At 35.4% G+C, this 15,350-nt stretch overlaps 3 protein-coding genes and 1 pseudogene across 3 annotated transcripts; 2 read left to right on the top strand and 2 right to left on the bottom strand.

Moving 5' to 3' along the window:
- Positions 1–2,846: 2,846 nt before the first annotated feature.
- Positions 2,847–4,141, bottom strand: LOC131438127 (protein BCCIP homolog). The gene is made up of 3 exons (XM_058607949.1): positions 3,905–4,141; positions 3,723–3,849; positions 2,847–3,527 (listed from the first exon to the last, which is right to left on the bottom strand). Exons 1-3 carry the CDS (start codon positions 4,028–4,030, stop codon positions 2,875–2,877), a joined length of 906 nt encoding a protein of 301 aa, XP_058463932.1. The 5' UTR covers positions 4,031–4,141; the 3' UTR covers positions 2,847–2,874.
- A 2,298-nt stretch (positions 4,142–6,439) lies between these two features.
- LOC131425749 (uncharacterized) lies at positions 6,440–10,860 on the bottom strand (annotated as a pseudogene).
- A 1,223-nt stretch (positions 10,861–12,083) lies between these two features.
- On the top strand, positions 12,084–12,520 carry LOC131438105 (COX assembly mitochondrial protein 2 homolog). Its single transcript, XM_058607916.1, has 2 exons — positions 12,084–12,291; positions 12,344–12,520. The coding sequence occupies exons 1-2, from the start codon at positions 12,211–12,213 to the stop codon at positions 12,518–12,520; spliced, it is 258 nt and encodes an 85-aa protein (XP_058463899.1). The 5' UTR covers positions 12,084–12,210.
- A 15-nt stretch (positions 12,521–12,535) lies between these two features.
- LOC131438097 (protein Abitram) lies at positions 12,536–13,127 on the top strand. Its single transcript, XM_058607904.1, has one exon. It carries the CDS (start codon positions 12,536–12,538, stop codon positions 13,112–13,114), a length of 579 nt encoding a protein of 192 aa, XP_058463887.1. The 3' UTR covers positions 13,115–13,127.
- The last annotated feature ends 2,223 nt before the right edge of the window (positions 13,128–15,350 follow it).

Below are 15,350 nucleotides of genomic sequence, written 5' to 3'. Positions count from 1 at the left end.
TGCATGAAATTGATTAGTTTCCGGTATGACATATTTCTTTAAATATTGAATGTTTTCATTGTAGCCGGAATCTGATTTTTTGCGGAAAATCTCTACTATATAAATAACATGGAAGTGCATTCATTGTACGGTGTATAACACATGGATCAATAAGTCCCGGGACTAAAGCAGAGATGGCGCTCGTAGTAAACCAGTAACCACGTCTTTCTAGAGTACTACCCTTTGCTTGAAACGGGTCAAAATTTTAAGTCGATCCGACCAGAAACAGCTGAGTTAGCGAGGTTGGAGTAAAGCCGTTTTGTAGTTTGTTCAAAAAATGAAAAAAACCGAGCTTCGTGTTTTGATAAAACATTGTTTTTTAATGGGTAAAAACGCCGTGCAAGCGAAACAATGGATTCAAAAATGTTATCCGGACTCTTGTCCATCAAAAGCAACGATTTGTCGGTGGTGGTCGTACCGACACAAATGACGCGGAACGCTCGGGTAGACCTGTGGAAGCCGTTACACCGGAAAATGTGAGTGAAGTGACAAAAATTATAATGAAAGATCGTAAAGTGAAGCTCCGTGAGATTGCTGAGATGACACAGATATCATATGGAAGTGTATTTACTATCCTTCATGAAAAATTGAGCATGAAAAAGGTTTTTTCCAAGTGGGTGCCGCGATTGCTTTCGATGGAACAAAAACAGCAACGAGTCGATGATTCAGAAAGCAGTTTCAATTGAACGAATTGGGCTTTGATCTGCTTCCCTACCCCCCATACTCGCCAGATTTAGCCCCCAGTGACTACTTGGTCTTTGCTGATCTTAAAAAAATGCTCCAGGAAAAAAAGTCTGGGGGGGGGGGTTAATTCGAGAAAAAAATCTAAGTGTGTAGGCATTGTATTATTTTTTATTACATAAAAGCCTTTAACAATTGGCATGAAACGGCAAAACGCGCTAACAATTCTCGCGGTAAATTGGAAAACTTCTTGTTGATTCACAATTGCATATGTCAGAAGACAAGTTAAGAGAGCTTCACTGTACGTGAAGTATAAATCGATCAACGTTATTATTCGAGCAGTTTTATTCGTAGTTGAGAGAGTTTGCGATAACATTCGTCTGCGATATAGGCTTTCCGGCATATTGTACCTTAAATGCTTTCCGGTAGAGACAAACTTTGTTCATATAATAATGTACGCAGACTATATAAGGGAAGTGTAGATCACATTAGGAACGATGCTGTTCTATTACGGTATTACGGTACTGTGGTATTACGGTACTACAGTACTACGATACTTTGACAGTACATTAAGTTTACGTTAAATTCGTCGTGATTGTTGAGTCGTATTTCGATGCCGTCCAAGTACTGTCCTAGTTCGTTAAAATATATTGGTCAGTTAATCAAGAATAAACGCGTACCAGTTTATTACATCACATCCGAAGTGTTGCGCGGTGTCCCCATCCGTGCGAAAGCCGTACCATGGCTTAATGTATTCGAAGTGTACGCAGTGTCCCAATCTGCACGAAAGCCGTCCCAGGCTTAAGTTGGAAAGCTGTCGCGAGCTTAATATTTACGTACAATTTAAACACAACGTAGGGTTCAGAGGAGCCTCATCATAATTGTGTGAAGAGCGCCATCACTTCTTTAGGATTCCAATTAATTAGATAGGATTTCAGTTGTTTTAATGTTTGCAAGATGATTGCGGAGCACTCGGCTGTTCAAATCTCGGCCAAATTTTGCCGAGATTCGGGGAAAAAATCTAAGTGTGTAGGTATTGTATTATTTTTCATTGCATCCAAGCCTTTAACAATTGGCATGATACGGCAAAACGCGCTCACAATTCTCGCGGTAAATTGGAAAACTTCTTTAGGATTCCGAGAGGATATTTTGCCCATTCGTAAATTTCAGAGTGGGTACAACTACCCAGCTATCCATACTATCTGCCGGGCCTGTATATCTAGTCAACTCTTCTGCGATCGCTGCATTGCTCATATGGCTAGCTTTGAACTAAGCAATGGTAATCATTTTCAGATTTTGCTTAAAGATTTGATAAAATTGTAGGTTTTATATATTTGTTCTAACATACAAAAGTATGACAATTTAATTAAAAAAATCTGATATTTATAGAAAGATCGTAAGATGAAATATCAAATTAGAAGAAGTGAGGTTGGGTGCTGTTTTCATATCTGGGAAATTCAAAGTATTTATGGTTGGATTTAGAGATTAATTGATAAATTATGATCAAAAGTTATATCTGTTTCAACAGACTTCGCAGCCGATTCTTACTTAGCGTACAGAATCATTGCATGGCTAGTACTACGATCCTACTGACACTAATTATGGGAACTTTCAAAATCATCCTGTTTCAAAAACGGCAAACATAAGTATCGAATTGGACGATTCTTCTTCTTCACTTCTGGTGGCGTCACCTCACTTGAGATGACGCCGATTGATGGCACAGCGATTTAGCTATATTGCCAGTTAGTTTTCGTTTATAGTCCAATGGACTTTCTTTTCACTGGACTACAAGTGAAACCCTCGCTATGTGACAACGTAGAGTCACCGAAGTACGGATGAAAATCCTTTCTTTCTCGCGAAATACTCGAATTTGCACCGCACTAACACGATACGACGTGTTCACTCGTTGAGGGTTTCACCGGAAGTCGAATTGGACGATGACGAACCTTGTTTGTCTTACGGACTCGTATGTTGTTTACCCTGTAAGAAAAAAATGACGTATTTTTTTCTTACAGGGTAAACACATTCAGAACGATAAAAACCGACCAATTTCAATAGGAAGTTAGCCAAGACACAATCATGAATGCCACAGGATCCCAAATTTTACATTTAAACAAATCTTTTTTTGGAAAGATATAGTTTTTATTCTGTATCCTAATTACTAGTCGCACTAGCAATTAAACTCTTCACTGTATTAATAGTTTCCGGCAGTTTACTTGCTTCGATTAGCAACACCTTACGAAACGGTTGTAATTCTTCATCCTCTTCTAACCAATTACCTGCCAATGCCGTCGTGGTTTCCTTTTGTACCGAATAGTCGAAACTGGCTACGGAATCTTTAATAAAGTACTCTTCCTCATCGTTCGAATACAGCACTTCAGCCGACTTAGTACCTGTAGCCGCCTTCTGGTAGTACTTGACAAACATGAGAAAATAATCAAACTTGTATGGCATTCCTTTGGCTTTAGCTCGATCTATTTCAATTAGCAGATTCTCAAACATTGGTACACACACAGCTGCAGGGATGTTTACAAATCTCTCGTTCAGCAACAGCGCAGTGTTTTTTGTTCCACTCTGAAGTGCGTCGCGAAATTGCTGTAGAACAGCATCGGTGGCATATTTCTCTGCTTTTTCGAAAAGCATTTTCTGCAACTGCTGAATGCAAATCTGGTAATGTTTGTTTGACATATTGATTGCTGTTGTTATGCCAAAAACAATCTGACAAGGATCTTCCATATCCTCGTCTTCATCATTATCATCTTCATCGGTGTATGCCTGCTTAAGGACGCTGCCCACATAGTTTTGGCCTAGAAAGTAGGGTGACAATAAAATAAATCAGAAACATACAATCATTCACCCCTCTTTAAATTTATATTTACTGTCTACACGACATCGGGATTCGCGAAAAAAAAATCAATAAAGTGCAATTAAATTAGGGGGAGAATACACCCTATCGATTGATAAAGCTAAAATTACAGCATCCCTTTCATCACCCTTCTTACCGACGATAAGTCCAGACAATTCATTCAGATCAATGTGTGCCTTAACGAACACTTGACCAAGCATTTGTTTTATTCCATCCAAGTCTGAGTCGATCGGATTGCGACCTTCAAAATCCACGGTGATTCCCTGACACAATAAAAGTATTATCGTACAGATATCTTTTTAGTCATCAACATCTTACCTCATCTCCTTTATAAATATCCGGATTCTCATCATCACTAGAACCATCGCCACTATCACTTTTTGTTTCCATGTGCTGCTGCTCATCGTCCTCCTGACCGTCAACTTTCAGTTTTTTACTAGTCATTGTTAGTTGTTGCAAATTATTTTACAAAACTTTCGTAGAAAACGTGTTGAATATCGCACATTAACTAAAATGTTGAAATGCTATCTTACTAACTGTCAAATACAATATTGTTTTGTTTAGCGGCGTGGGTTTCTCTGTAACACACACTTCTATTTAAACCCACCATGCTAAACCGACAGCAGAATATATTTCAATGAACGCAGCCCTACACGCCGGCAGAAAATTACTCAATATATAGTACTTCTTATAGAACAGTATTGAAATGCCTTAAATGAAGTGTTGTTTTTTTTATATCGGCTAATAAGCAACCTGTCAACATAAAATTTTATTTTTTTTCCAATTGACGGAAAATGAAACTTCTTTTTCGTTTACTGTTATGACTGACTTTTAGCTAGTATCAAATTTTCGTTCAAAGTGAATGTTAACAGACAGCTATAAAAGCACAAGTATTCACCGGACACTGCCAGTTGAAATTGAAAGCCGGATCTGTCAGAGTCGATCACTGCGAGCCAATGCAATATTAGTTAATGAAATTATATTAGTTTAATTTAGTCGTTAATTAAAATTAGAAAATACCCTTGGTGTCTTAGAGCTTAAGCAATGTGCTTTAGAAATTAAATTATTATATAAAAAAGCGGCCTGTAAAAAAACATGACAAGCGTTGAAGAACATTGTTTCCATACAGTCCATAAAATACTGAATGCATATCATGGTTACTATTCAATTGTACATTACTATCGATTGTAGCTCGTTTTTTGCTCATTAGCTTGAAAAACAATGTAGTGACTACTCATTATTTGTATCAAAAACTTGGCATCACACTTTTGAAAACATCGTATTTACAGCATAAGTGATTGCAAAAAAATGAAACATCCTTTCTCATCTCTATATGGAGACGGTCGTTGGGACTGATATTATCTGTTTCTCGCATTTCAAGTAATTTTATGTTTAGATTAAAATCTAGTATTTAATGTTGTTTGCTTCTGTGTCTGAAAGAGCGCTGGGGCGTATTTGTTTTTGATAACTTGGTAGATTCACAAGTGTCGATGATTTAATAGTATTCAAAACATTTTATTAAAATACATTTATGTACGTTTTGGTTTTGTTCATACTGTCATTTTTTGTTGAATCGAATTTTAAACCCAAACTACCAACAATCACAGGTAACAGATATAAGGACTCGATTTTTTATCAAAAATCGTGAGAGATTACCAATTGTTGTAGTTATGAATTTCTATAATAGGAAGGTGAACTTAGTTATCATTTCATTAGTAGAACGTTTTGAAAGTTCTCACTAAATAGACGAGCAGGTGGCAGCAATGTGCTCTTTGTTTCTGTCGTATAGTTAATTGAAAATTTACTCAGGTTTATAAAAAATTTGAACTCCTGAATCTGTGTTTAAATGCTCATTATCATAAAAGACCATGTAGTAAATTTCAATCGGCATATGCACCAAATATTTCTAATATCATACGTTACCTTAGTCTGATTGTGAGGACAATTCTTTTGGATTTGGTGCTTTGGTACGTCAAAGCTTCGGTCGGTGAGTTCAGCCAAAGACATCATATTAACAAGATATCCAGCTCTCACATTTCCCGAACAAATCATTGGCAACATACTTTTTTGTGAACATGCACTGAGCTAAATTTTCTTTTTCACATTATATGATATTCTAATGATTTTGCACTATTAGCATTTCCAATAATAGTTACAAGATGTGTTCAACATCATGTCAAATATATGAGATAATCTTATGAAACATAAAACTGTTCTTAACGTTATTTTTACAGGATTTCCATATAACGAATGAAATTTCCAGTCTGAGTCAAATTTATTGGCGCGTCTTATAACCATTACTAGATATCCGCACAACATCCATTGGAACAATTTATGAAGCGCATATTATATTCACTTCGAATTTATTTAGATAGATTCATATATACCATGTGACTAGTTTTATCAAATTTATATACACTGAAACAAAGATAATAGTAGAATGTACTATTTTGAGGGTAAAATTAAAAACAATGCACCATATAAATCTTGCTGAACATACATTTTGATTAATTTGAAATCAATTTATCGTATATTTTACCATGCTCTGGTATATTCAAGTAGAATATCTGTTTATATAGTACGATATACTATGCTTATTTGAAGGTACATCTAGTATTTTTAACAATAAATTTCAATAGTATGTTTAACCATTTTACTGTTCTAGTAATACTATCGGTGATAATAGTAACATATACCATATCGACGTTAAAATAGATATAGTTATTTTTACTGCAAATAATTATTCATCCAAATAAAATTTACTGTATATGGTAATACATCATGGTTGAAAACACTATGTGTAGTAAAACGCTATGGCATGTATTTAGTCAATTGCAATATTTATTCGAAAAATTATAATACAGTTTTTTCGCGGTAAGCTGCATAGTCCGTAGAATTCGACATTCTACTGTCACAAACTGTTATAATTTTTATGCCTATGTTTAGTTCATGATATATTTATTAATTTGATTAAATTGATACATATTATTAAAACAGTACATTGATAATGTATTTGACGCGCTTTCAGAAATGCTAACAATTGCAACAATTGACTATTTTTCGATTTTCGGCTTGAGTTGATATTGTAAAAGAATTGGCATATAAAACACCAGAATAGTTCGCAGCTCTCAGGAAATTCGAAATCTAACACGAATTTCAATTTGACGACGACATCCAAACAGCGTAGGAAAGTTGGTAACTTATATTCTAGGAATTGAGTCACCACGTAAAATGAGTCCAGACTCTGTGTATGTCCAATAGCATAGATGCGAGGAGATAACTGTATGTTAGCAGATTCGTGTTATTTTCGAAGTGAAATCAATGCTTCTCGATATTCTTTGTACGTGTCAATGATACAACAGACGTCGTTTTGTGCTTGTACTATTGTTGGCAATTTCCTGGTTGATGTTCTTGAGGGCTTAACGATTGCGTGGAAAATGGTACATAATATGTAATCACGAGTATCTGAAAATAAAATTTTCATAATTGTTCTCGAATAAGAAAAAATGTTACCTTGTGAAATCAATATGTATGACTCGGATAGTGTATCTAACAGCTGGATTGAATAATGATCTTTAATGTTACTTATTCGTGCGTAATCGATGAAATCAACAGCGAATCTCTCCCAACAGTCAAAAACTGTCTCCAATCGCTCAGAGGTATTGTATAAATGATTGAAATCCGTGTCAATCTGAATTTTAAAAAACCTTTTCATCTCACATTTCATACTTTGTCTAGTACGAATACTTACCAACAAGTATCCATTTTCATCTGTTATTCTTGGCCAATCGTTCAATATAGTGCGCTTGTCACTGTTTTGTCGTGAATACGACTTACTTTACTATGGGGCGCCTTTTCAAAATTCACCCTCTGAGAGAGTGATAAGTTTTTGATCGTGAATATCTCCTGTTATATCTAACGAATCAACATAATTCTTGCTACATGCCATCGGAAATATGATCACAATTTTATGATAAAACTTTCAGTTGTGTGACATATTCTTAAATAGTTCACAATTAAACTTTTCTGAAATGTTTGGTATAAACGAGTATCAAAGAGGATAATTCATATGGCGCGTTTGCCTTTCTCGTATTTTGAAAGCTCATAGCTCAGTGATCTGTAGAAGGATTTATATAATCTAACTACCAATAGAATCGAAAATATTCAACTTGAACGTGTATTACAACAATATTTAAGTTTTTCAATAGTACACTATTGAAAAACCTGTTTGATTAAACCCATGACAGCACCAGCCAATCAGAACGCGAGATGTCTGTATCTATACAAGAGCATCCATATAAAAGTTGAATGGTTCACTTTTCCTATCATTTGCTGAGCAACTCTTCCCGAAACAAGACACACGACAGCAACATCGAGGACCTGTCGTCTCATTGTTTCCCGATATGAATGCACGAGACACCGTCAGCACAATGCCACCGAAAAAGGCAGCCAAAAAGTCCAGCAAGGCCCATTACCGAAACAAGACACACACGAGAACCATCTCAGATCTCAATATTTCCTACCAAAAGATTCATCAAGATGGGAGTTAAAATAATTTGCACCGTCACTAACACATTCAATTACGAACGGCAATGCGAAAGCGAAAGTGATGATTTTGAACACATCTTTATACTAGTTTACAAATATGCCGTGCGAAACAGAGTTGCCACAGATCAATATGTATTTTTGTCGCGAGTACTTTAGTATGCGGCCGAAAACAAAAATTGTTAGAACAAATGTTTCCACTTGATTTGCGCATTCTACTTTCCAGGCGTATCAGAACTGGCTAAACTTAAAGCAATTCTAAATATTTCTTTATCACAGTGATGTGGTCATCCTGAAAAGGACGGGGTTTTCAACGGATGGCCAGCTGCAGATGGCGAGGGATGATTTTCGTTTTCGTTGTCATGGGCAGCGTTACCGGTCAACTCCAACACTTCGGCAACCAAGTACTCCATCACTGCCGCCAGATAGACCGATGCACCAGCACTGACACGCTCGGCGTAGTTCCCCTTCCGAGGCAAACGATGGATTCTGCCGCCAACTGGGCACTTCAGACCAGCACGGTTTGAGCGGGACTTTGCCTTGCCCTTAATTGTTCCTCCACAGCTCGACGACCCATTCAGTATTACTGGCTGCCGCTCTGCTAACTCTCTCTTTTATATCGTTTCACTGTTTCCCGTTCTGCGTATAGGAAAGGAATTCTAACAAAGGGGACGTCCTACCGTGCTACCACTAGCACGTATAAAAGGAAATGTGATGTGAGAAATAGCGTCATTTAAGTTAAAGCAGCTACTCTGTACGTACGAGACACCGTCAGAACGATGGCTCCGAAGACAGGTAGAAAAGCAGATTTGTACCGTCACTAACACATTCAATTACGAACGGCAATGCGAAAGCGAAAATGATGATGTTGAACACATCTTTATACTAGTATGGGGTCGTGTGAAAATATGCCTTGCGAAACAGGGTTGCCATATATACAGATTAATCTGTATTATCATTATTATTATTATTATTATTATTATCATTATTATTATTATTATTATTATTATTATCATTATTATTATTATTATTAGAATCACTCTTGCATACCGAAGATCGTAGATACATTTCAGACCAGGCCATTGCAATTGTCTCGTACTGAAATTTCGAGAAGAATCAGATATCTTCCAACTTCATAGCTTCAATAAAAATAAACTACAAATTTGTCGTACCTAGCTTCCTATATTAGCAAATTAAAAAGGAATTGTTTCAAGTTTGGAATATATAGTTGTAGAATAGTAGCTGTTTAATGTAACTAAACTGTACTTTAATGTAGGTGTATCGCTTCAAATTCTATTAGTGAAAAAGAGGAAAGCTTGCACAATTCATACAATCAATCAACTAACTGATATTCGGAAAAGTGATGGGAGCGTGTCAGTTTTTTCGTATTCACGACATCCAGTTATGTCTCTGACATTACTCACCCGCCTTTTTTATCCTGCTGAATATTACGAAAACGCAGCAAAAACGATTCCACCCAATGTTGGCGAATACGCTCTTCTGGTGCAATGTTATTGCGTACCAATTTTCAACAGTTGACAATCTTTCAATCTCTGAGAGAAAGGAAAATATCTTGTTAAATGCTAAGAAAGTATTATATAATAAAATCAAATGTTACCTTTGTCAGGTAGTTCTAGAGCAGAAGACTTGACATTGCTGATATGATCAGCTACTTTGTCTCGAATGCGCTTGCGAGGTCTTTTTTACTACGATTATGAAACCGGTCATACAACAAGCCGGATGGGTGCTTTTTATTGGCCAAAATATCCCTCGGATTATAGTAGGTTTCCTGAAATGAAATATACACAATGTATTATCATAATAGCTATAGTAAAATCGGTGTAGCATTACTGCAATTTCCAGAGGAAAACGCAAAGAAATTAATTTAGCGAATTTCGCCATGTCCGGTAGTGTGAAATGCAGTTGATTGGCTATATAATAATCAACCACAGTGTGAGACAGTGCTCTTCTGTTCACGTTATCCAGATACTGGTGCGATTTGTAGTATTTACAAACAATCTTCCCTTTTTCGTTCCTTACAAGAATGTCTTCAAATAAACCAGTAGTTACGGAAACAGAGTTTGCCAGTTTTAAATATGCAGGTACCGCGGAGCTGCACGACTCAACCTCTTCATCGTTGCGAATTGTTGACTCGTGGAATAATACACTATCAGGCCAAATCATGAGTTTTCTGCGAAGAGCGTGTTTATGCCCTGTCCATTTCGACACCGAGAAAATGTCATTCAGTGCCTTTTCGTCTAGAATTTTCAAATATTCTAGTGTGATACCATGGCCTATAAAGTTATATCATTCTCAGCATCATTAAAATTACTCTGAAAAGAAATTATATAACAGTCGTGATTCACTCACCTACTAGAATAGCATATATAGCGGGGCTTAGCATCCAAGAATCAATCATATCACGGAGCTCCGGAATTTCGTCAGCATCTAGTGTAAAATCGTTTAACTTTCGGATAATGTTTTTTATTAATTTTTTTCGAAATACTAATACCTGAGATTAAACCTTCATCAGCAATGATATCGTCAATAATTATTTCAACTTTCTCACTATCCATTTCACGAGAAACACGATTGAATAAAACCAAATTCAAACCACACGCGAAGATGGCGACTAATGAAAAATTGTTTTATTTTTTTGCAAAGCAGAAACAGTTTTATGGTTATTGCCACTGCAACACGATGTTTAAAAATACTACACTTGTGGTAAACTTAAGAACCAAGAATTGTTATTTTAAAATTGTAATTATTATGATTACAATTTAACCATAATTATAGTAAAACTTAGAATAAGGCTAGTTTTATGTAGTAGAATTAACAGAAATATTCTTGTTGTTTTAATTAGACACTGGATTTAGATTAAATGTAGACTATACTAAAATCGACTATTCATATCGAAAGGTGTTCATAGTATTTACAAATATTGCTTTATTTAATCGAAGAAAAATTTTGTAAAATTTACTATTAATCAGAATAGTAACTTGGAAAAAAGCTTTATTAACGTATCTACCAGAAAATTATTTTCAGTATATATATATATATATATATATATATATATATATATATATATATATATATATATATATATATATATATATATATATATATATATATATATATATATATATATATATATATATATATAACTTTCAATGGAAGTCATACCTATATCAGATAATTGCCAACTACTTTTCTTTGAGGATTCAAGCTTTACTAGTATTCCATTCGGTAAGGGAGCACCTCATGATATTTGCGAAAGAGAAGTGAGATCCCGAGACTGAAAATAAAAAAATTAGTCTTACTAGACAGATAGAGTAATGAAATGTACCGGATATATATTTCATGGTCCGTTAACGCATATCCTTGAACGAAGTTGGATGAGCTGTCTTGTCAGCGATTTAAAATTACATTGAGATGCGGAACTTCCTGAAAAAATGGTCTGGAGCAGTTAATGAATGTCGAGGACACAACTATTCACGACTTTCATCGGATTTCCATATAAATTATATGGGATATTTTTATAACTTTCATTATGATAACGTCCATTTAGATTTGACGTACACATTAAATAAAGATTATAAGTTTCCATATAATTTCTATGAATTATATTCTGCATATGATTCATATGACAAATCTAATTAATATAAATAAGATTTTCATTTCAGTGTGGTCCTCTCAGGCGAATCCGCATCGAATCTCGTACATAGAAGCAGGGGAGAGAAATGTCAAATTCGTGCGCGCCAAAATAGCAGCACTGCGCACCCATACAATTGACATGATATGTTGAATGTGATGCCATGCGATGGCGTTGTTGAACTGACGATTGATTTCGCTCCAAGCTGACAGGGTCTGGTTCACCTTAGTGTATTGGTTATATGTATTTCATTTTAACTGTGTAGTATTTCAATGCACACTCTGAACGTGTTCCAAATAGTTTTTTTTTTAAATTGACAATCTTGGTGTTGATCCTGAATTTATATGCCGATGAAAATTACAGACTTGTTACACAATCTCACTGAATTTAGAGTGAAGTTTTGCTGATCTTAGAAATAAGTGAAGTGATGCATTCCGACTTATCTCCGCATCTACACACACCTGAGTGTAATAAACTAATTAACCTTTTGAAACAGTGTCACGCTGAAGTATGTATTTAATTTGGTAATTCGTCTATCAAATCTAAACTATTAATTTCAGAGAAAGTTTGCCAGGTTTGTGGGTGTATGCAATACATTTGATCAAAACGTTGTTGACTGCTTGCGAAACGAACGAATTGAACGTAGTCGCGAAAACCGAGACAAAGCTAGAAAAGAACAACAACGCGTTCGTGAGCGAATGCGTCAGCTGGAGAAGGATCAAGAAGCGAGACATTAATTTTCTGTTTTTAATATGGCCGATTTAGAACAATACCAATTTAAGGAAGATTCGCAAAAAATCTGTGGCGAAACCGTCCCTTCGATTGTCGAGGATTTTGTCGAAGACTATCCGTCGATAGTAGATCGCTTCTACACTCGTTACTACTCCGATCATCCTATCAAACAAACTGAACCCCACCAAGTACTTTTTCATTCAAATCGAATATGTTTGATTGGAATAGCACCAGAACACGAAGCTTTTCGACGAGGAATAAAGTCAATCTCGTTTGAGGTAGGAAAAGTTGATCGCAGCCAAAATCACGTCAGTGGAAAGAAAAAAAGTGGCGGTATGATCGTCCAAGCAGATTCTACGCTAGCGCTGATCACCTGCAACGATGGCAGTGTGTTCAAAGTTCGGTCATGTGTGCAAGGCAAACTAGTAGAAGTAAATCATAGAGTCGTTCAGGATGTGAATTTGCTTGCAAAAGAAGGCGAAGGATATATTGCGATTGTGATGCCCAAACCGGAACAATGTGATATAATCAAAGGAAAACTGATAACCAGAGAACAGTTTGAGAGCGCGAATGTAAAAAAAATAAGTGAATTGAAATAAAATGTTAATTGAATTCATTTTCGTTTGACTGTTTCGATACCAAGGTAACATAGAACCTAGGACAGGACCTGACAATTGTTAATCCACTTTTAGGACCAATTTCGGACCAGCTCGTGATTTATTGAAATTGACATAAGCAAGTACAAGTTGTTGAAATCAAGATTACTGCAGGGTGGTAGAAAAAGTGTTGTCAGTATCGTCGGTAACAATGTAGCTTGATATTGGAATTTTATTTTTCGGGTCATCTTTTCAAAATTATTGATTTCAATAGGATTTAAGTTCAATTTTTTTTAAATCCTGTCAATGCGGAAAGTATACGAGTACATTTAACAATCACTGGATGATACAAAGAGAAAGCCAGAAATCACGAAGTGTGATATGGACGAGAATATTGATTATGTTGGTTGAGAATAGCACCTTTGGATACTTCTGTATGTTATTATTTTTCTCAAATAGAATATGTTGAATACTTTAGTTAATAAAGCTGCAAAAATTGAGTGTTTTAGAAAAAAATTATTAAGCTACTTCAACTAAACGTTTTCTTCAAAACAAACATCTAATCAAAATGAATCCAGAGCTATATTTTTGACCGATATAACATTTGTCTATGTGTTTTCAAATGATATATAATTGCATGTTATAAGGGGAGAAAGTTTTCAGAATGAATAATTATCTCTACTGGCAACAGTGATCGCGAGGCATTTATTATTTACAGCAGGGAGCAACCGGAATAAGAAGAAAAATATTTTTCTGGAAAAAGAAGCCAGTTGTCTGGTCCTGTCCTAGCATAGAACTAGAAAATGGCGTGTGAGATTCTCCGATACACACTTTTTTTTCGCTGAATCTCGGAAAAATAACTGCCGAGATTTGCTCCGCCAAGTACTTGGCAATTGTAAACATCCAATTGGGAATCGAGATTTTATTTTATTTTTGTATTAATATACAAAACATATATGTTATAATACTTATGTTTCGAGGACGAACAATTGCAAAATATGCAATTCGGACTAAACGCCAATTGTCGAATAATTCTTAGACATACCTGTAATGATTTCCCGACAGTGAAAGCAGGAAAGGGTCTTTGATAAATAATCAAACATAATTTGCAGCTATTATACTTACTGGATAGATCCTAGATTCTCAAGTCTTCCTTTTGAACTAATTCAATTTTTTCGAATCAGTCGTGGCTATGGTAATAAATAAAAATGTCTAGAAAAAAAACAGTGTTCCGGCTGACCGGAATTATGAGCGCCTTCCAGAACACTGCACAACCCGTCGAGACCAACAAAAACTGCCCTCGAACGATATATGTGGCGACAATTCAGATTTACCGTATGAATTGTATATCTATTTACAGAATACTGTAATTTACATGTGTAAAACTGATCAACCAGAAAAATCGAATAATTTTCGTAATTTCTTTTGATTGCCGAAAGTTTTCGCAAAAGTTTTACCGAACAAAGGATTTAAATCCTACACACTTAGAAAATTTCGCAGAATTTGTTAATTTTTTATCGAATTTTCAACAACTGAATGTTCGGTAATTGAATTGATGGCCGACCGTTCGGTAATTGCTGAATTGTCAAACAACTTCAGTAAACAAACTCGAGCATTCAAAAAGTCATTCGCACACAAATTCAAATGAAAACGGTGCCTGAATTATTTTATATTATCTCGTCAGATCCACGATCTATTGAACAATCCAATCAGCGTGGTCACCGCGAGATAGCGTTATGGTGATTGTTTTGTTAGAAAAATTTTTGACGAATTTTTCAATTTACTTGAGTTTGAAAGAATGCAGATGGCAAAACCTTACATATATGGGTAAGAAAAACGATTATTCATGTGTTGTCATCAAACATATGATTTCAAATTGTCCTATACTCTTGACAATCTTGGATGAAATTTGAAATTTTCAGTTCATACCACGGAAAGTTACTGAATCATTAATGATCGATTTTTTACCAAATTTTCACACGTTTTTGTATGTTAGTATTCGATTCATAAGAAGAAAAAATAAAAACCCTGCATTTTGTTCGAATCTTCAAGCAAAATCTGAAAATTATCACCATCGCTTAGTTCAAAGCTCGCCACTCGGGCAGCGCAGCGATCGCAAAAGAGTTGGTTGGATTCTTCAATATATAATATCATTATTACCAAGGAATGTCATTTTTATTGAACGTAAATGGGCAGTAATGATGTAATCTTCGTGCACATTTGGAATGTCATTACTCGT

Source organism: Malaya genurostris, chromosome 1, assembly GCF_030247185.1.
Source record: "Malaya genurostris strain Urasoe2022 chromosome 1, Malgen_1.1, whole genome shotgun sequence".
In the NCBI taxonomy this organism is placed as follows: Eukaryota; Metazoa; Arthropoda; class Insecta; order Diptera; family Culicidae; genus Malaya; species Malaya genurostris.
The sequence above is the reverse complement of the archived record's forward strand: the minus strand, read 5'-3'. Positions and strand labels throughout refer to the sequence as shown.

Excerpts from the sequence above, each read along its gene's own strand:
- LOC131438127 (XM_058607949.1), bottom strand. The coding sequence starts at position 4,030 with ATGACTAGTAAAAAACTGAAAGTTGACGGTCAGGAGGACGATGAGCAG. Across the intron at positions 3,850-3,904 it reads ATATTTATAAAGGAGATGAG|GGAATCACCGTGGATTTTGA; the intron begins GTAAGATGTTGA and ends TTATTGTGTCAG. Across the intron at positions 3,528-3,722 it reads ATTGTCTGGACTTATCGTCG|GCCAAAACTATGTGGGCAGC; the intron begins GTAAGAAGGGTG and ends CCTACTTTCTAG.
- LOC131438105 (XM_058607916.1), top strand. The coding sequence starts at position 12,211 with ATGCATTCCGACTTATCTCCGCATCTACACACACCTGAGTGTAATAAA. Across the intron at positions 12,292-12,343 it reads TGAAACAGTGTCACGCTGAA|AGAAAGTTTGCCAGGTTTGT; the intron begins GTATGTATTTAA and ends TATTAATTTCAG.
- LOC131438097 (XM_058607904.1), top strand. The coding sequence starts at position 12,536 with ATGGCCGATTTAGAACAATACCAATTTAAGGAAGATTCGCAAAAAATC.